General features: G+C 36.7%; 1 protein-coding gene across 1 annotated transcript in view; it reads right to left on the bottom strand.

The window, feature by feature from the left end:
• The window catches only part of CDK19 (cyclin dependent kinase 19), a 169,358-nt gene that overhangs the window by 86,655 nt on the left and 60,559 nt on the right, over nt 1–22,144 (bottom strand). Inside the window, exon 2 of the mRNA XM_052645844.1 lies at nt 21,043–21,118. Coding sequence (XP_052501804.1) covers nt 21,043–21,118 — 76 coding nt within the window. The remainder of the gene's footprint in view (nt 1–21,042; nt 21,119–22,144) is intronic.

Below are 22,144 nucleotides of genomic sequence, written 5' to 3'. Positions count from 1 at the left end.
AGTTTGGCCACCTCATGCGAAGAGTTGACTCATTGGAAAAGACTCTGATGCTAGGAGGGATTGGGGGCAGGAGGAGAAGGGGATGACAGAGGATGAGATGGCTGGATGGCATCACCGACTCGATGGACACTGAGTTTGAGTGAACTCTGGGAGTTGGTGATGGACAGGGAGGCCTGGCGTGCTGTGATTCATAGGGTCACAAAGAGTCGGACACGACTGAGCGACTGAACTGAACTGAAACCAAACTATGAGGGAGAAAACTAAAGTAATTAGAGGAGGAAACAAATTTGATTATAAATATGTCTCTCCCAAATCCTCTTGAAAAACTAATGAATTAAATGCTGAGATGAAACTGAGTATTACTAAAGATCAATAATAACAGTGATAGTAAGAAGCAGCTTAAAATGGGTAATATAATTTAGATAATTTAAATGTAAAAAGATTTAAAATATCTTGACATTTACTTTACAAAATTGATAGACCAAAGAAATAAATAAATATATAAATCAGAGGAACAGATCCTGAACAAAATCCACAATGCAGCTTAAGAGGTTAGAACATCACCGTAAGGGTATTATGGGATGCTCTAACAGTCTCATAAGCAGCCTATAAACTTCTGGATACAAGTATTACATTTGAGTAGAACTTCTGGAATTATTTACCTGAAATGTAGCAGGATTTCATTGTTTTAATTTAAACTGTTCAAGTCTAATATGAGGGGAAAAATAGATTTAAGACAAATTCAAAAGTGAACTTTTACATAACTAAAAAGCTCACTGGAAAGCTCACTTTACATCAGTATGTAAAATTCTTTGTTACAGTCTGCTTAAAAATGCTTTTTAAAAAATAAAGTTACATTCTGTTGGCTTGATTTTATAAATAAACTCTTTCAGAAAGCTTTGGTTTTTTTCGACCCCATTTGTAAAAGATATAGTAGTTGCCATAAGAAATTGGTAGGGTGTTGCTATGACAACAATATTCTAATATCATTTTAAAATACCAGTAGCTTCAAAGAACAATGAGGTAAAAGAAAAGAGAGGGGGGAAAAGATCATCCTAGTAGTTTGCAATACAACTATTATAATCATGCTGCAACAGAGCTTCACAAACTTTTTCCATTCTGTACTTTAGAGGGAAAGTATTAGGAGACACTTTAAGAGCTAAGAGGAGAGTATTAACAAAGCCAAATTAATTCCAGCTGTTTTGAGGAAGAATAAACAGATGCTATGAGGTCCTTCTCTCAACAGTTAAAGAAAAGTTTACCTTCTGACATGAGGTACAACTACTAAAGGACCATCCCCACTCATAATCCGGCAAAGCCCTCAGAATTAAAGGACGGATGTTCTTTAAGCTCAGGCCAGGAGAAAATGGGGCAGGGTGAATCAATTAAAAGAGGGAGGAGCCAAGAATGTTCCATACCTAATTAGAGATACCTAATTTTTTCCCTTAAATCTTATCTTAATTGGGTAATTTAGAAAAATATTTTAAACTAGTGGTCTAAGTTTACCTGTAGTAATAGACAACTATAAATTTGTTTATAGCAAATAAACCATACTTAAGTGGGAAAGAAAGAGTACTTCCAAAATGAACCTTGCCTAAAAAGAATTAGGCTCTTCAGACCCCAGAGTTAGACAAATATTTAGGAGAGAAAAGTCCACTGATTGTGGTCCTTTTGCTACAGAAAATATTTACTTCTAGGTTCTGAAGAGTGACAAATGGAATATATGGAAGGGTTCATAACAGTAACAATTTGCATCTGCATAATTTCATACAACTCTACAATGTACTCTTATGTTTTCCCGCTTAAAATGTAGGGCTGGAAAAGATAACCATGGCACATCTGAACAGTATTAAAAACCATGTAAGTCAACAATATGTTAACAATGCAGAGTTTAAATAGTATGAACTATCCAATAAATAGGAAAGGCAGAACCATATAAGATAGAATTATGCAATTTAAGAAAATTTCTCATGAGGGATATCAAACTTAGGTACCAAAAATTCTTTGAGCTGTGACGAATACTGAACTGTTCTTTAATAGTAACAGACCACCCAGACCCTTGCCGTTCCCTTCTTTCCACTGACCTTTTTCCCATTTACTGTTATAATGCTTTCCTCTCCCCTCCTCACTCCTCATCCTTTAAAGCCCACTCGACTGTTTTTTTTTAATCTATGAAACTTTGAGAATGCCTGTCCTAAGTGGCCTTGCTCCACTTACTGTACTATTCTTTCAGAATGTATTCATTCACATCATCATAGTACTAATTACACTTGAAAATGTGACTTAGCTCCCTGACCAACATACCAGCTCAGTGAGGGAAAGAACCATATTATTTTTACAATCTGTTGTACAATTATCCTCACCATCCAGACTGTCATTGTCTCCTCTCCCTCCTCCTCCTCTAGGCATCTCAAACTCAACATCTTAGAAAAGAAAAATCCCTCCTCCCTCCCCTCTCCAACTTAGTTCTCTTCTAGGATTCCCCTCTCAAAAAGAGCCATCACCATCTACTAAACTAGCTGCTAGAGCCAGAGAAATCTAGAAACTCTTGCCATCTATCTCTTCCTCACTGGCCACATCCAATTCATCGATTTCTATCAGTTTGACCTCAGAAGTATCTCTCAATTTTTTCCACTTCTATCTCCCATAGACTGGACTTCTGTGATAATTTTCTAAGTATCCTCCCTACATCTTCTTCCTCTTCTCCACTCTCATCTGTTGACACCAGATGAGAGCAGTAATTTAAAAATAAAGAAATTTGCTCATGCTCCAAATCTTCCACATAGCCTACACAGCTGCAAGTGCTGGCGCTGTTAAGGAATCTTTCTCTCTTAGGTCACTTTCACCCTCACCTGTCATTCCAGGCACCCTGGCATCTTCTGTACCCTCAAATGTGCCATGCTGCCTCATGCTTATACACACTCTTCTCTGCCTAGTCAGTGCTTACTCATCCTTCAAACCCCTGCATGAGCATTGCTTCCTTGGGGAAATCCCCCTTGATGCCCCAACTTCAACTGATATACTCTAGTTATTCCACCATGTGCTTTTCCTTAGCTCTTGTCAAATTGTGCAAATATATGTTTGTGTAAAGATTTGCTTATTAACTATCTTCCCCAGCAGACTTACAGAGCCTAGAACACAGCATATATACTGGACACTATGTTAAATCCTTCCATACATTAGCTCATTTGATCTTCCAAATCCCTGTTGAGTAACTAATATTATTATCCCTGTTTTTACAGATGAAGAGAGATTAGTAATTTATCCAAGATCACAGGGCCACTAAGTATTAAGAGCTAGTACAGGAACTTCAATCTGTCAAACTCTTCCTTCTTATTGCCATAACTGAATTTGCCTCCCTCAAACCATTACCTATAGGACTAAATATATATTTGTCGATAATTTTAAATGTCTACTCAAACCAAGCAGATATCAATCTGCTTAGTCTATCTGCTTAATATATCTATTAAGATACTTTTACACTAAGATATACCAGACCACCTGACCTGCCTCTTGAGAAACCTGTATGCAGGTCAGGAAGCAACAGTTAGAACTGGACATGGAACAACAGACTGGTTCCAAATAGGAAAAGGAGTACATCAAGGCTGTATATTGTCACCCTGCTTATTTAACTTATATGCAGAGTACATCATGAGAAACGCTGGACTGGAAGAAGCACAAGCTGGAATCAAGATTGCCGGGAGAAATATCAATAACCTCAGATATGCAGATGACACCACCCTTATGGCAGAAAGTGAAGAGGAGCTAAAAAGCCTCTTGATGAAAGTGAAAGAGGAGAGTGAAAAGTTGGCTTAAAGCTCAACATTCAGAAAACGAAGATCATGGCATCTGGTCCCATCAATTCATGGGAAATAGATGGGGAAACAGTGACAGACTTTATTTTGGGGGGCTCCAAAATCACTGCAGATGGTGACTGCAGCCATGAAATTAAAAGACGCTTACTCTTTGGAAGGAATGTTATGACCAATCTAGACAGCATATCCAAAAGCAGAGACATTACTTTGCCAACAAAGGTCCTTCTTGTCAAGGCTATGGTTTTTCCAGTGGTCATGTATGGATGTGAGAGTTGGACTGTGAAGAAAGCTGAGTGCCAAAGAATTGATGCTTTTGAACTGTGGTGTTGGAGAAGACTCTTGAGAGTCCCTTGGACTGCAAGGAGATCCAACCAGTCCATCCTAAAGGAGATCAGTCCTGGGTGTTCATTGGAAAGACTGATGCTGAAGCTGAAACTCCAATACTTTGGCCACCTCATGCGAAGAGCTGACTCATTGGAAAAGACTCTGATGCTGGGAGGGATTGGGGGCAGGAGGAGAAGGGCCGACAGTGGATGAGATGCCTGGATGGCATCACCGACTCGATGAACATGAGTTTGGGTAAACTCCGGGAGTTGGTGATGGACAGGGAGGCCTGGCGTGCTGTGATTCATGGGATCGCAAAGAGTCGGACACGACTGAACTGAACTGAACATTAAGATAAAGAATAATGGCAAAAAAATTCTTCAGAGTTTCTTTTAATTTGGAGATATGCACCCACTGAGTTCCACAGAGCAGGGTTACTAACTGGGTCCCAGAAATAGAGAGGTAGTTGTCTTGGAACTAAATAGCTAGGGAAACAGGCTTCCATTGATGTGGAGCAAGGCTCTGTGTTAGTACAAGGTGAGCCTTGCTATGGGAACTATGCCTCTATTTCTGACTTCATTAGGAGTCAACAACAAGATTAACCATTGTTAATACTGTTAAAATAACTAATTGAAATAAATTATTGCATTTATTAAGTAATATATTAAGAGCCCAGTATTCGTTCTAAGCTTTGTTCTAAGCACAGTATTAGATAGAACCCAAGGATTCAAAAGTGAACATATCAGATATAATCCCTGACCTTAATTTCATAAAGGCAAAGATAATCTACACTATTTTTAAAATGCTAATATATGAACAAGGGCTTTCCAGGTGGTTTAGCAGTAAAGAATCTGCCTGCCAATGCAGGAGACGCAGGTTCCACCCCTGGGTCAGAAAGATCCCCTGGAGAAGTAAATGGCAACCCATTCCAGTATTCTTGTCTGGGAAATCCCACAGAGAGAGGAGCTTGGCTGGCTACAGTCCATGGGGTCACAAGAGTTGGACACGACTTAGAGACTAAAACAACAACAGGCATGAACCAAAAAAAAACCACAACAAGGATAATCTCAACTCCATAAAGCCCACTGAATTGTTAACTTTTGTTTTACAGGAAAATGAAAGCATTTCAAATTATTAGTTAATAACTTAGTTGAGCTATTGTTTATATAGTAAAAAATTTCCTTATGCTTCAGGGGAAATTCTGCATATAAACCTACATACCATCTGAGTATTAACCTACATACCATGCATAACTGAATAGATAGTAAGACAGTCCCAAATAAGAAGAAAAACAGATAAAACAAGTACAGACATTCTTCGTGGAGTCACAGTTACAGTCAAGGAACAGGCCTACTTTTGGCAAATTGTAGGAAAAAAGAAAATATTTACATAAGACATCAGGAAAAAAATAAGAAAACAACAAACAGGATAAGCAACAGAAGAAAAAGAAATGAAATGAAAAATAAAATGATAGGATAAAAATATTACTTAGCAAAATAAATAAGCTTCAGTGTTTCGAATTCAAGGTAAGAATCTGGGAAACACCTGAAATCTCTCTTCAGGATCTCCTATTGAATTGTGAAGCCACAAGTTCATCAATTCACATGTACCACAGTACAGACTTAGCGAAAGACAGACACACAAAATGGTAACGCATCACTACCCAAACCACACACTGAGCATCAACTCAATTACATGTCCAGGAATGACATATGCATCTATGACTTGATTAGCATTTAGATATAATAAAAATGCATGATTCTTGCATATTTAAATAAGTGATTTCATTATAAATTATTTTCTTACTGTTATAATAAAGTAAGGCATTATAATGATTTTTTAAATTATGCACATCATCTGTGAATTTCAGTTCAGGATGGTAAAGGGGACTGGAGATTAATTATTATAAAACAGGGGCCTGGGTCCACTGAGGCTGAGAAACAGTGCTATAGCATAGATATCTAGGAATGAAATTACTAACAAGGTATGCGTAATTTTTTTAGGTAAATAACTTGTTCTCCTCAGAGTTGCAATACAATAATTTACAATTCCACTAACACTATATGCCAGTTTCCAAATATTCTACATCATTGCCAGTTACAATTACTGATTTGGAGAGCAAAAAATATCTTACTGTGGTTTTTTTTTTTTTCTGATCATTAGTATAACTGAGCATCTTTTTTATTTACTGGCTATTAATGTTTCCATTTTTTTAAAGTTCCTATTTAACTCTTTAGCCTATTTTTCTATTGGATTAAAACACTCTGACTTTAAAAATTCTTTCTGAGGAGGAATAAAGTGAATACCATGTCAGCAACATCCAAAGACCATAAATAAAGTTAAGCTTATTAATCAAACAGGTAGCAAGTTGAAAGGAAAACAAAAGACCGAGGCAGGCAATTCAGGGAAAAAAGAAAAAGCACTTTTTAAAAAAAATTAGTACTTATAGAGAAAAAAGGTGACAAAACAGCTTGTACCTGTAAATGAACTATACTTCAATAAATTAAAAAAAAAAAAGAAAACCCAGTTTATACCTAAACCTCAGTTACTTACTACTCTGCAAACAAGATTTTCAAGTATCCTTCTTTTCTGATATTATTTTGCTGTCAAGAATACGGAGCATTATCTCTAGAAAAACGGTACTGATGAACCTATTTGCAGTGCAGCAATAGAGACACAGAGAACAGATCTGTGGACACAGTGGGGTGGGGGCAGGGGGGTGGCAGGAGGAGAGGATGGGACGAATTGACAGAGTGGCACTGAAAACATAGACGTTAACACGTGTAGAATAGACAGCCAGTGGGAATTTGCAATATGATTTAAGGGGCTCGACCCAGTGCTCTGACAACCTACAGGGGTGAGAAGGGGTAGGAGGTGGGAGGGAGGTTCAAGAGGAATGGGACATATGTGTAACTATGGCTGATTCATGCTGATGTATGGCAGAAACCAACACCGTATTATAAAGGAATTCTCTTCCAATTAAAAATAAATAATTTTAAAACAATGACAACAACAAAAGAATCCTTTGTCAGTCATTTTTGTTTTAAATGCTTATTTCCTTCAACTGTCTGAATGCTATGTTATCTAACAACACTAAAATCTACAAACTGAAGAATTTGCCAATTAATGAGAACATTCTTTAGACAATTAGACAAACAGCCCATTCAAACTTTGAAATTGCCAAGCTGCTGAGTATACTAAGAAGCTTGTAAACCAATATCTATGTTTTATCATCTTATCTCAGTCCTGTTATAATAATATACAACTGCCCATTGTAATACAACACGATTATTTATTTTTAAACTATAATCTCATCCTTTAAAAATGCAGTCTAATCTCCTGTTTGTAATCTGTTGAAGTTCTGCTTTATCTTGACTGTGCACTGTTCTGGTTGGGTTTTGTTTATTAAGTCAAAGATCTATACTAAAAACGTGAACAGTTTGTGTCACCAGAAGTCATGTAAGGCCAAAGTAAGAGAAGAGTAATAGGTGAGATGATTTCATTATGATAAATCCACTGATACTTGAAGGAACTAAACTTCTTTCCCCAAATATGCTAAATCCTTTGCTATAATACCAAAACCTAATTACAGGCTTTCTCTGTTCGTGATCCGTACCACTTTAGATTACCCTATCCACTAGCTTGCTCCACTGACTCCAGACGGCTACTGACTGGCCGAGGGTCTCCACTCCTCGTTTTTCTGGTTTCTACCTGAAGCTCAACCAGCTGCCTCCCAGTCCGCCAGCCTGCCCTAACTCCCTCATTATCTATCTATCATCTAACCCGACTCTTTCTCCCCAGGTAGAGACCTAGCTTCCAATTCCCACTGCCTGGATAACACAATGTTCCAACTCTCGTTGCCATAAAACCACCTACCTATCTTCTGACATGACTTATCTCCCCCAGGTCACTTATCTCCCCAGTGACCTGGATCTGAAGAGCCTATTCTCATTTTAAAAACTATGACAAGGCAAGATGTATGCTTTTAATTCTGAATGTATTTCTCCATAGAGACAATGTTATAAGCAGTCCTCAAGTACTATGGTACTGCTGCTGCTAAGTCGCTTTAGTCGTGTCTGACTCTGTGCGACCCCATAGACGGCAGCCCACCAGGCTCCCCCGTCCCTGGGATTCTCCAGGCAAGAGTACCATAACTCAGTTACTCACAGGCCAAAAATGGTGGGGTAGGCCAGTTTTGGTGGGGTAGACAGTTAAGCTAGGCATCATTCATATCAGTGTTTCCTAAGGGAAAAAAGTATTTCACATCCCAAATAACTGACTTTAGAAGACTGCCACCTTACTGAAAATACTATTCTCTCAGCAAGCAACACTGTGTGTTACAAGTAGTGATCCGTATCTGTTAACTGACTGACATATCTGAGGTGGAAGAGCAACTGTATCTGCTGCTATAGTAAATTTTAAATGTAATTTAACATTCAAAGACCAGGGCAAAGTCACTAAATTTTTAAAACACATTTCCTGGCCTCTTATTTATTATTACTGATCTAAGCTAAGGAGGCCCACAATTTACTTTTTTACGACACTAACGAATTCAACTTTAGAGAAAGGAAGAAAACTAAGCTTTCACTGGGAACTGATTATGAGCCAAGAGGCTTACATACATCCTTACTACGATTCTGTGAAATTAGGAACTATAAACTCAATTTTAGATGTGAATAAACTAAGGTTCACAAAAATCAGGTATGTTGATAGCTGGCTTATAGGAGTAATAATTAGGCCAAAAAAGAAAAAAAGAAATTTCACAGATTGAGAATGATACTGAATTCCAAATCCAGATAAATCAGAGTAAGGAATATGAAAGGTGAACTAGCAATAAAAGTAGAAATTAGCCATATTTTAATTCAAGAGCTTAGATGCAGCATATACCACTAATATATATGCAAAGGTCAGACTCACCTTTCACAGGCAACTCCTCCCTCCTAAAAACTGATACGACTCCTGAACATATATGGAAAGGTGTGCTCTGTCAAACATTTCATGAGATGAGATTCTGGTCAGAGGGTGAAGCTGAGAATGACCTGGGACATTAGCAAGTGAAGATGCTCAGGGATTCTGAGAGTCGGGGCAATCTGCAGATTGCCACATGGCCTGGTTCCTTGGCACTGCCAGCCCTCAAAGCAAAACTGATACAGCCTCATCCCCCCTGAAAACTGCTTCATCTAGGAGCAACTTGCCCAAGATATGGAGGAAAAAGGGTGAAGTTCAGATACATCATCAAGTCTATCTGATATCCAAGTCCATATTCTCTCCCACTTTACAATCTGAAGCCTAAGACACGTTTTTAAAATAAATACTTTATTTTCCCATATCAATCTCTTATTTTGAATCTAGAATTAACAAATTTATGTTAAACTGTATAATTCAGTACCTTCTATAATAATATACTTTATTTTTTATAATAATATACCTTAAAAATGAAATGTATAGCTGCTAAAAGTAATTTACTTTGACTTTGGTAAAAACAATTTTAACTAAAAATTATATTTTTATTACAGTTTAAATAGGATAAAGTTATTACCAATAATAATAATAATAAAGCAACATTTCAGTTCAGTCGCTCAGTCGTGTCCGACTCTTTGCGACCCCATGAATCACAGCAAGCCAGGCCTCCCTGACGTCCATCGAGTCAGTGATGCCATCCAGCCATCTCATCCTCTGTCATCCCCTTCTCCTCCTGCCCCCAATCCCTCCCAGCATCACAGTCTTTTCCAATGAGTCAGCTCTTCACATCAGGTGGCCAAAGTATTGGAGTTTCAGCTTCAACATCAGTCCTTCCAATGAATATTCAGGACTGATCTCCTTTAGAATGGACTGGTTTGGTCTCCTTGCAGTCCAAGGGACTCTCAAGAGTCTTCTCCAACACCACAGTTCAAAAGCATCAATTCTTCGGCATTTACTGTGCACTTAATAACATTTTTCAGGTTCTGAGCTAAGCCCTTTGAATACTGTCAGATTTATTTTCAGTTCTTTACTCTGCACTGTATCACCAGCAAACTTCTGGGAGGGAGGCGCTGACACAGGCAACTCTTGGATGATAACCTACCAGTTCTTTGCAGAGAAAAGGAGTCACAGCAACCATAGGTGCCTAAAGGTACTACTTCCAACCAACTAGTCTTTTCCCCTAGAGTTGGGAAAGAGAGAAGAGTGACTAGTGTCACCACACCAATCCATCTTCCTTCACAGTACCACACACACACTTGCAAATACACACACATGAGAGACTAGTGAGCAAAATCAGTACTATCTCTTCTCAAATGGTTCCTTCTCACTTTTGTCATCTTAAACAAAACCCTAGATACCTATATATGGCACACCTCTTTTCTTCCACTGGCAACAATAGGTATTTAAATCTGCTTCTGAGAATACAAAGATCAGTCACTTAGTCTTCTCAGAGAAAACAAAGCAACCTGAAATACACTCCAAAAGGTGCATGCATGCACTCACACACAAATAACAATCACTTTTTTTTTTTGCCATGCCACATAGCATCCAAGGATCTTCCTCAACCAGGGATCAAACCCATACCCCCAGCATAGGGAACACAGAGTCTTAATTTCTGGACCTTCAAGGAAGTCCAAAAATAACTTTTAAGAGACTCAAAACCTAACATCTATAGCAAGATAGATAGATACACCAGAAGACTAGAGAATCTATCTGCTGGTTAACTCCTTTTACGTGCCCCTTGTCCCTTTCTAGCTTTTAAAAGGTTTATTTTCTATCCTATGATGGCCCCTCCCTATGTGCTGACTCTATATACATCTCCCAGATTCATCCTATAATAATCCCAAATCCTGTTCCCCAACTCATATAAGATTTCACTTTTCATTACGAGTCAGTAAGAATATATATATCTAAATGCCAAAGAAACTAAATATATTATATCAATGAGAAAAGTAGTAACTATTACTATTCAATGAAGGGGGGGGGGGGAAACACACACACATTTTAAAGAAGAAAAATATATATATAATCCCGAATCTTCAATCCCAAGAGTAAATTTCTTTGTTTCTAAGGTGAACACAAGGATTATACCAAAGAACAGATTTTTGCTCAAAGATAATTTCATATATGATTTAGTTCCAGTCTCCAAAATCACGCAAACTTTTTATGAAAATAATTATTAAAGATCATGTTAAAAGCCTACTGAAGAAAGAAAACTTTTTCTACCTTTAATATTTTTCACAAAAATACTTTGATTTTGTCGCAGTCACAGAAAAGGTAAATTACCTGAATCACAGGTGTATTTCCACAAATCTATACACTCTAATAAAACTGGACACGTTAAAAGAAAAATTTGCATTCAGTGCAACAGAAAAGCAACTGAGATATGATTAAATAATCTAAATGAAAATAAACAGGTAGTTCTCAATTTATGAAATTTAACAAAATAATTTTAAGGTTGATAAAAATAAATGTATTAGTAAGAGGCTTCCCTGGTGATTCGGTGGTAAAGAATCCACTTGCCAATGCATGAGACACGAGTTCCATCCCTAATCCAGGAAGATCCCACGTGCCCGGCTGCAACTATTGAGCCTGTGCTCTAGAGCCCTTGAGCCACAGCTGCTGAAGCCTTAGTAGCCTAGAGCCCGAGCTCAGCAGCAAGCGAAATCACTACTATGAGAGGCTCAGGGAACACAACTAGACAGTAGCCCCTACTCACTAGGACTAGAGAAAAAACCCCGCAGCAACAAAGACCCAGCACAGCCAAAACTTTAAGAAAATAAACATTAAAAAGTATTAGTAAGAATCAGAGCCATGCTTATAGACAGTTTACAGTTCTCCAGGAATCCACAGCAAACATATGCTTTATCATTTCCCCTTCATAAATTTTAAAAAAAAAGGGGGGTGGGGGGCTTATTCCTCAAAGACAAGGGAAAGTTCCAAGCATTCCACTGATGTTTACATAGCAGCCTGCTAAACCACCATGGTGGCAAGAGAGGGGGAAAAAAAAACCATAGCAAATAATCTTTTAACTGCCATTCTACCTTGCCTGCTCTGCGCTATGAGAAAAACTGCAAGTGACAGACAGTCCATGACAGCTGAGGCCACGTGTCAGCATGGGAGCATCCAGGCTGGGGTGCTGGTGGACACACACTGGGCTAAGCTGGGCAGAGGGGTCTGAGGCAGTGGCTTCTCCAGCCAAAACTGAGGAAGACAGCAGGCTGACGTGAAGTGAGGTTTTCCCTCTCTTCCTTCTTCAATCTATGCCCTCCACCCTATTCCCCTTGACTAATTTTCCTTTCAGTCTATCTTCACTTTCTTTGGGACCATGTCAATTTTTTGAAAAGTACTCAGGAGTTAGATCTTATTATCTTTCTTATATCCTGCAGAACTAGCATGATTATTATTTTGATAGTTAAAAATTTATCTTTGTATTACTGCAGATGAAATTACATTTTATAAAAAATAATGGCTCCACTCTTATAGGAAACAATCTTCAGTATTTTTATAAAGGAGAAAGTCTAGAAGACCATATACAAAATATTAATAGCGATTATTTCTAAGTGTTAGTGTAACAGATGCTCTTAACATGCTTTTTCCACATTGAGAATTTTATAATAAACATATTTGAATTGTATAACCAGGAAACAAATGGGATCAGAATTAATGCTGTTTACCACATTTCCAGCCTAGCAACCTTATGATTACACAGGCCACAGAGGCAAAAAACATCAAATTAGAACTCCCCTGTAATCTCAGACTAAAAAGGTTCATGTTTACATGTTCCTAGTATGTTCATCACCCAGAATTATTCCTTGTTATGGCATATTGTTAACTGTAAAGCACTGCACAAAGATATGGGATTATAATTCACCTCTGGTCAATAAGGTTCAAATGAAATTAAAATGTGAAATGACTTTTATTAGTGAGACTTGAGGTAGCAATGCATTCTAGTTTATTTATAGTAATGACAGTTTCTTTTCTAATGTATCTCTCTCATTCTCGGCTGTACGGGGTCTTTGTTGCCATGTATGGGCTTCTTTAGCTGCGGGAGTGGGGGGCTCCTCTTGGTTGCGACGTGGGGGGCTTTCATCGCAATGACATCTCTTGTTGCGGGGCACAGGCTCTACAGAGTGTGAGCTTCATCAGTTGTGGCTCTCAGGCTCTAGAGTGAGGGCTCAGTGATTGTGGGGCACAGGCTTAGTCACTTAGGAAGGTAGGTAAACATACTATTGCCACGCAGTCCAGAAATTCTGCTCCTTGATATTTACCCAAAGGAATTGAAAAGTTATGTCTACACAAAAGCCAACACACAGGGTTTACAGCAGCTCTACTCATAACTGCCAAATCTTTGAAGCAACCAAGATGTACTTTCATAAATCAATGTGTAAACAAACTGTAACACATCCAGATGATGGAATATTATTCAGTACTAAAAAGATATGAGCTATTAAGTCATGACAGATACAGATGAATCTTTTTTTTTTTTTTTTTTTTGGTGAGTCTTGTTTGCTTTTATTTTTATTTATTTTTTTTAATTTTTTATTTTTTTTAATTTTAAAATCTTTAATTCTTACATGCGTTCTCAAACATGAACCCCCCTCCCACCTCCCTCCCCATAACATCTCTCTGGGTCATCCCCATGCACCAGCCCCAAGCATGCTGTATCCTGCGTCAGACATAGACTGGCGATTCAATTCTTACATGATAGTATACATGTTAGAATGCCATTCTCCCAAATCATCCCACCCTCTCCCTCTCCCTCTGAGTCCAAAAGTCCGTTATACACATCTGTGTCTTTTTTCCTGTCTTGCATACAGGGTCGTCATTGCCATCTTTCTAAATTCCATATATATGTGTTAGTATACTGTATTGGTGTTTTTCTTTCTGGCTTACTTCACTCCGTATAATCGGCTCCAGTTTCATCCATCTCATCAGAACTGATTCAAATGAATTCTTTTTAACGGCTGAGTAATACTCCATTGTGTATATGTACCACAGCTTTCTTATCCATTCATCTGCTGATGGACATCTAGGTTGTTTCCATGTCCTGGCTATTATAAACAGTGCTGCGATGAACATTGGGGTACATGTGTCTCTTTCAATTCTGGTTTCCTCGGTGTGTATGCCCAGCAGTGGGATTGCTGGGTCATAAGGGAGTTCTATTTGCAATTTTTTAAGGAATCTCCACACTGTTCTCCATAGTGGCTGTACTAGTTTGCATTCCCACCAACAGTGTAGGAGGGTTCCCACACCCTCTCCAGCATTTATTGCTTGCAGATTTTTGGATCGCAGCCATTCTGACTGGTATGAAGTGGTACCTCATTATGGTTTTGATTTGCATTTCTCTAATAATGAGTGATGTTGAGCATCTTTTCATGTGTTTGTTAGCCATCCGTATGTCTTCTTTGGAGAAATGTCTATTTAGTTCTTTGGCCCATTTTTTGATTGGGTCGTTTATTTTTCTGGAATTGAGCTGCATAAGTTGCTTGTATATTTTTGAGATTAGTTGTTTGTCAAGTTGCTTCATTTGCTATTATTTTCTCCCATTCAGAAGGCTGTCTTTTCACCTTGCTTATATTTTCCTTTGTTGTGCAGAAGCTTTTAATTTTAATTAGATCCCATTTGTTTATTTTTGCTTTTATTTCCAGAATTCTGGGAGGTGGATCATAGAGGATCCTGCTGTGATTTATGTCGGAGAGTGTTTTGCCTAAGTTCTCCTCTAGGAGTTTTATAGTTTCTGGTCTTACATTTAGATCTTTAATCCATTTTGAGTTTATTTTTGTGTGGGGTGTTAGAAAGTGATCTAGTTTCATTCTTTTACAAGTGATTGACCAGTTTTCCCAGCACCACTTGTTAAAGAGATTGTCTTTACACCATTGTATATTCTTGCCTCCTTTGTCAAAGATAAGGTGTCCATAGGTGTGTGGATTTATCTCTGGGCTTTCTATTTTGTTCCATTGATCTATATGTCTGTCTTTGTGCCAGTACCATACTGTTTTGATGACTGTGGCTTTGTAGTAGAGCCTGAAGTCAGGCAAGTTGATTCCTCCAGTTCCATTCTTCTTTCTCAAGATTGCTTTGGCAATTCGAGGTTTTTTGTATTTCCATACAAATCTTGAAATTATTTGCTCTAGTTCTGTGAAAAATATGGCTGGTAGCTTGATAGGGATTGCATTGAATTTGTAAATTGCTTTGGGTAGTATACTCATTTTCACTATATTGATTCTTCCGATCCATGAACATGGTATATTTCTCCATCTATTAGTGTCCTCTTTGATTTCTTTCATCAGTGTTTTATAGTTTTCTATATATAGGTCTTTAGTTTCTTTAGGTAGATATATTCCTAAGTATTTTATTCTTTTCGTTGCAATGGTGAATGGAATTGTTTCCTTAATTTCTTTTTCTACTTTCTCATTATTCGTGTATAGGAATGCAAGGGATTTCTGTGTGTTGATTTTGATATTCCACGCAAATAGAGACCAAAAGAAAGCAGGAGTGGCAATACTCATATCCGATAAAATAGACTTTAAAACAAAGGCTGTGAAAAGAGACAAAGAAGGCCACTACATAATGATCAAAGGATCAATCCAAGAAGAAGATATAACAATTATAAATATATATGCACCCAACATAGGAGCACCGCAATATGTAAGACAAATGCTAACAAGTATGAAAGGGGAAATCAACAATAACACAGTAATAGTGGGAGACTTTAATACCCCACTCACACCTATGGACAGATCAACTAAACAGAAAATAAACAAAGAAACGCAAACTTTAAATGATATAATAGACCAGTTAGACCTAATTGATATCTATAGGACATTTCACCCCAAAACAATGAATTTCACCTTTTTTTCAAGTGCTCATGGAACCTTCTCCAGGATAGATCACATCCTGGGCCATAAATCTAAACTTGATAAATTCAAAAAAATCGAAATCATTCCAAGCATCTTTTCTGACCATAATGCATTAAGATTAGATCTCAATTACAGGAGAAAAACTACTAAAAATTCCAACATATGGAGGTTGAACAACACACTTCTGAATAACCAACAAATCACAGAAGAAATCAAAAAAGAAATCAAAATATGCATAGAAACGAATGAAAATGAAAACACAACAACCCAAAACCTGTGGGACACTATAAAAGCAGTGCTAAGAGGAAAGTTCATAGCAATACAGGCATACCTCAAGAAACAAGAAAAAAGCCAAATAAATAACCTAACTCTACAACTAAAGCAACTAGAAAAGGAAGAATTGGAGAACCCCAGAGTTAGTAGAAGGAAAGAAATCTTAAAAATTAGGGCAGAAATAAATGCAAAAGAAACAAAAGAGACCATAGCAAAAATCAACAAAGCCAAAAGCTGGTTCTTTGAAAGGATAAATAAAATTGACAAACCATTAGCCAGACTCATCAAGAAGCAAAGAGAGAAAAATCAAATCAATAAAATTAGAAATGAAAATGGAGAGATCACAACAGACAACACAGAAATACAAAGGATCATAAGAGACTACTATCAGCAGCTGTATGCTAATAAAATGGACAACGTGGAAGAAATGGACAAATTCTTAGAAAAGTACAATTTTCCAAAACTGAACCAGGAAGAAATAGAAAATCTTAACAGACCCATCACAAGCACGGAAATTGAAACTGTAGAAATCTTCCAGCAAACAAAAGCCCAGGTCCAGACGGCTTCACAGCTCAATTCTACCAAAAATTTCGAGAAGAGCTAACACCTATCCTACTCAAACTCTTCCAGAAAATTGCAGAGGAAGGTAAACTTCCAAACTCATTCTATGAGGCCACCATCACCCTAATACCAAAACCTGACAAAGATGCCACAAAAAAAGAAAACTACAGGCCAATATCACTGATGAACATAGATGCAAAAATCCTCAACAAAATTCTAGCAATCAGAATCCAACAACACATTAAAAAGATCATACACCATGACCAAGTGGGCTTTATCCCAGGGATGCAAGGATTCTTCAATATCCACAAATCAATCAATGTAATTCACCACATTAACAGATTGAAAAATAAAAACCATATGATTATCTCAATAGATGCAGAGAAGGCCTTTGACAAAATTCAACATCCATTTATGATAAAAACTCTCCAGAAAGCAGGAATAGAAGGAACATACCTCAACATAATAAAAGCTATATATGACAAACCCACAGCAAACATTATCCTCAATGGTGAAAAATTGAAAGCATTTCCCCTAAAGTCAGGAACAAGACAAGGGTGTCCACTTTCACCACTACTATTCAACATAGTTCTGGAAGTTTTGGCCACAGCAATCAGAGCAGAAAAAGAAATAAAAGGAATCCAAATTGGAAAAGAAGTAAAACTCTCACTGTTTGCAGATGACATGATCCTCTACCTGGAAAACCCTAAAGACTCCACCAGAAAATTACTAGAGCTAATCAATGAATATAGTAAAGTTGCAGGATATAAAATCAACACACAAATGAATCTTAAATGCCTATTACTAAGCGAAAGAAGCCAGTTTCAAAAGGCTACATACTATATGGTTTCAACTATATGACATTCTGGAAAAGGCAAAACTATGTCAACAGTAAAAAGATCTGTGATTACCTGAGGAGGCGGATGGTCTAGGATGAATCAATAGAACACTGAGGATTTTGAGGGCAGGGGAACTATTCTGCATGATATCATAATGGTGGATTCATGTCATTAGATGTTTGTCCAAATCCATAAAATATACACCACCAAGAGTGAACCCTAATGTAAACTATTGTCTTTGGGTATCAACATAGGTTCATCAATTATAACAAACATACTACTCTGGTGGAGGAAGTTGATAATGAATTAGGCTATGCATGTGTGAGGGTAAGGAGTGTATAGGAAATCTCTAGAACTTCTACTCAGTTTTGCTGTAAACATAAAACTGCTCTAAAAAATAAAGTCTATTCAAAGAAAAAAGAACCATATAGCCATTTTGGAATTGAAAATAAAATAACTAAAATGAATATTTCACTGGAGAGAGGCTTAGGAGCATATTGAGCTGGCAAAAGACATAATCAGCAATAGGCAATTAAAAGTATCCTGTCTAAGCAATAAACAGAAAAAGAACAGGCAAAATTCATCAATGTGTCAGTGCCCTCTGGGACACCATCAAGACTAAAAACATACACATAATGGCAGTCTCAAAAAGAGAGGAGAGATAGAAAGGGGCTGGAAGAATATCTGAAGAAATAATGGCTGGAAATTTCCCAAACTTGATGAAAAACATTACTCTCTACACCCAAGAAACCACAAACTCCAATTAGATTTCTATACATATCATAGTCGAATTGTCAAAAGACAAACACAAAAAGAAAATCTTGACAGTAGCAAGAAAATAACTCCTCATGTACAAGAGATTCTCATGAATTAACAGTTGACTTTTCATCAGAAACCATGGTGGCCAAAAGGCAGTGAGATAACATAGCCAAAGTGAAAAAAGGAAGACTGTCATTCAAGAACTCTATATGCGGCAAAATATTCTGCAAAAAAACAAAGGAGAAACAAGTGATAAAAGGAAAAAAAGAAGAAATTAAGATATTCCTAAATACATAAACAGAAAACTCACTCCTAGAAGATCTGTGCTACCAAAAAAAAAACTAAATGGAGACTTTGGGTTAAAATGGAAGGACTTTTAAGTACCTTGTATCTACACATAAAATAAAGAGCACTGGCAACGGTAACAACATGAGTAAATAGAAGAAACAGCATTAAGTATATTTTAACTGTTTTTCTTCTATGTGATTTAAAAGACAATTGCATTAAGCAATAATTACAAAACTGTGTTTGTGAGCTTATAATGTACAAAGATGTATGCAGTTAGCCACTATGCAATAACATACATGTTAAACTCATGTCAAAATCCCTATCATGTTGGGGCTAAGTCATCCAGGTAATATAAAAAATTATTCAATTCAGAAACTGCATACTTTCTAAGGTTTTACTAAGCAAACCCTCAATAAAAATATGAAGACTGTAAATGAGTTTCAGAGTTACGTTTTGTCAGCTTCTGCACAAGAAACAATGAACAAAATAAAAAGGAAAGTATGAGAAGTACAAAGTATGAGAAGCTATTTGCAAACTATTTATCTGATAAGTGGTTAGTAACCAAAACATATCAGAAATGTATTCAACTCAACAGCAAAAATCATCAATATCATCATTCAATTCAAAAATGGATAAAGGAACTGAACAAGGACTTCTTCCAAAGAAGATACACAGACGGCCAGCAGATACATTAAGTGTACAATGTCATTAATCATCAAGGAAATACAATCAAAACCACAGTGAGATATCACTTCACATCTGTTAAAATAACTATCACCATAAAGACAAGATGTAACAAATGTTAGTGGGGATGTTGAGAAAAGGGAATCCATGGATTCCTCAGAAGATGTATAGAATTAGATTTTCATTTCCTAATAATCAAAACTTTAAATTTCAGCTATTTACCCAATTAATTCATGGACATTGAATTAATGCTGTATTAAATTTCGGAACTCTAGCAAAATTGCATACCAGTGATATTCACATTGGTTGAAATAACACTCCATGAATTTTAGCAAGTTAAAAATCAATTATCAAATGCTCACTCTGGTAGGGCACTATGAACACCAGTTTATAATTAATGGAAAAATGACAAAATGAACACTTTAAACAATAAATTTATATTCTAAAGCAAACTAAGGATTATACAGAACTTTGTTGTTTATTCATTAATTTATTCAACAAGCATTTATGGGGCACCTGCTATGTGCCAGGTACTATGCAAGAAACTAGGGACAAAAAGACAAGGTCCCTACCCCCAAAGTGTACACAGCCTAGTGAGAAACTCCCATTCTGAAATCAAAGAATTTATGAGTAGAAGGGATCTTATAGTTTCTTTATTTCAATATAAGGAAACTGAGACTCATAGCTAGTTTAAACCACAAAGGCAAACAGACACTCAGGTCTACAGAAATCCCGCCTCGTGTGTTCTCTGCACTATTCATTTTCTTATGAGTAAGAGTGATGATGGAGTGCTTCAATGCGAGTGAACTGCAAAGAAGGAGCTGTGACTAAAACATGAGACAGTTACCAAATCAGAGACAGAAATGCCTAATGGATACAGACAATATATTTAATAATTTAGAGACAGAAACTCCTAATAGATTGGCGATATCATAATAAAGGCCCAATAAGAAACTAAAACACTAAAATAAGAAACTGAAGAACTACGATAAGGTAATATAATGTTAAGACTTCTAAGCCATAAGTCTCATTTTGCCTCTGCTTACTGATTTGTAAGATGGAAATACTAAAAGTACTTATTTCATATGATTGTTAGGAAAATTAAATTAATACTTAAAAGCACTTAGTAAGCACAGTACCTGGTAAATACTCAGGAAATGTTAGGTGTTCTTATGGACAATCATTTCGTAAATGTACAGGTGTGACATATAAAAAAAGAATGATCTTTCTGTAAGGAATCATCCTATTATTATGACAGTCTTATTTTTTTAGCAACTAGCAAAATGTAACACTAAAACCTGGACTCTTCAGAAAATGTTTAATATGCACACTATCTAGCAGTATCACCCCTTCTCTATAAAGACATGTATCAGTCCTAAAATGACAGGAAAGATAGACATTAATTACTAATTTAAATTAATAGTTATACACAATTATAAATTAAATCAATTTAAAAAATCATTCAGTTCTGTATTCTTAAGATTATAAATCCTAAATATACTTAAGAGAATGTTTAAAGATGACTTTCAAGTAATTAAAAGGTTTATGCAACTTTTCTCGTAGAAAATTTTCTTAAACTAACATCTTTGAAATAACCATACATTGTATATATTAATGAAACATTTACATTAATATCACCCAATAACAAAATAAATAACATTTATGTCCACTTACTGCAATCTCTCTACATGCCGACATAGATATTCCTGTGCCTTCAATTTGCTTCAATGCATATTCTTTTTCATCTTTTCTGCATAGGAACAAAAAAAATTATTTTTTTCTATATATTTTCAGATTCAAAATTATAACTATACGAAAAATGAAAATGCACTAGCCTCAGTGATATGTAAACGCTCTCACTATGCATGCATTGCTTATTATTTCTGATAACATTTCAATTATAAAATGTGAAATACCAAAAGAAATTCATGTCACAATGAAAACATTATATAGAGCCAAAACACAAACTACAAAATTGAAATGGAACAGGATACTAAACACAACACTAGTTTCAAAAAGTAAACAAGCATAAATATAAACTCAAGCATATTGTAAGGTAATTCTACTGTCTTAATTATCTGGAGTCTATGAAAGCATTCTGTTATAAACATTAAAAATAAATGACAGATGTAAACTTCTATATTTACTCAAAATAATTTCATAGTATAAGACCCATGTAATAAATAGAGGAGTTATAGAAAAATGTTGACCCACTGTGTGTGTGTGTGTGTGTGTGTTTGTGAGTTAGTCACTCAGTCGTGTCTGACTCTTTGCGACCCCATGGACTGTAGTCTGTCAGGCTCCTCTGTCCATGGAATTCTACACAGAAGAATACTTGACTGCTCTTTCCTCCTCCAGAGGATCTTCCTGACCCAGGTATCATACCCAGGTATTCCTTACCCTCTGAGCCGCCAGGGAAGCCCTGCTGACCCACTGAGGCACACTAGTTTTCACCAAGGACAGGCAACATTCAAAGCCCTAAGACCTCAACCAAAAGCCTTGGAAAGACTTCAAAATTAGCCACCAACACCTCATTCTCAAGATCCCTAGGAAAAACTTGGTAGTTACAGTGAATTTTCCAATTAATGGAGGTAGGATTAGGAATTCTGGGAGACTCTGGTATCAGTAGTTACCAGGGTGCTTAACCAAGGGAAGACAGCAGCTCAATAATGGGGATACCATCCATAAAAATAGTACCAATGAGTGTCCAGTGCAATGAGGTATCTTCAGAGTACCAACAACAGGACCAGCCAAAGCAAGGCCCCAGATGAATGTA

Source organism: Budorcas taxicolor, chromosome 9 (genome assembly GCF_023091745.1).
Source record: "Budorcas taxicolor isolate Tak-1 chromosome 9, Takin1.1, whole genome shotgun sequence".
In the NCBI taxonomy this organism is placed as follows: domain Eukaryota; kingdom Metazoa; phylum Chordata; class Mammalia; order Artiodactyla; family Bovidae; genus Budorcas; species Budorcas taxicolor.
Note: the sequence above shows the minus strand (reverse complement) of the source record. Positions and strands in the feature narration are given on the sequence as shown.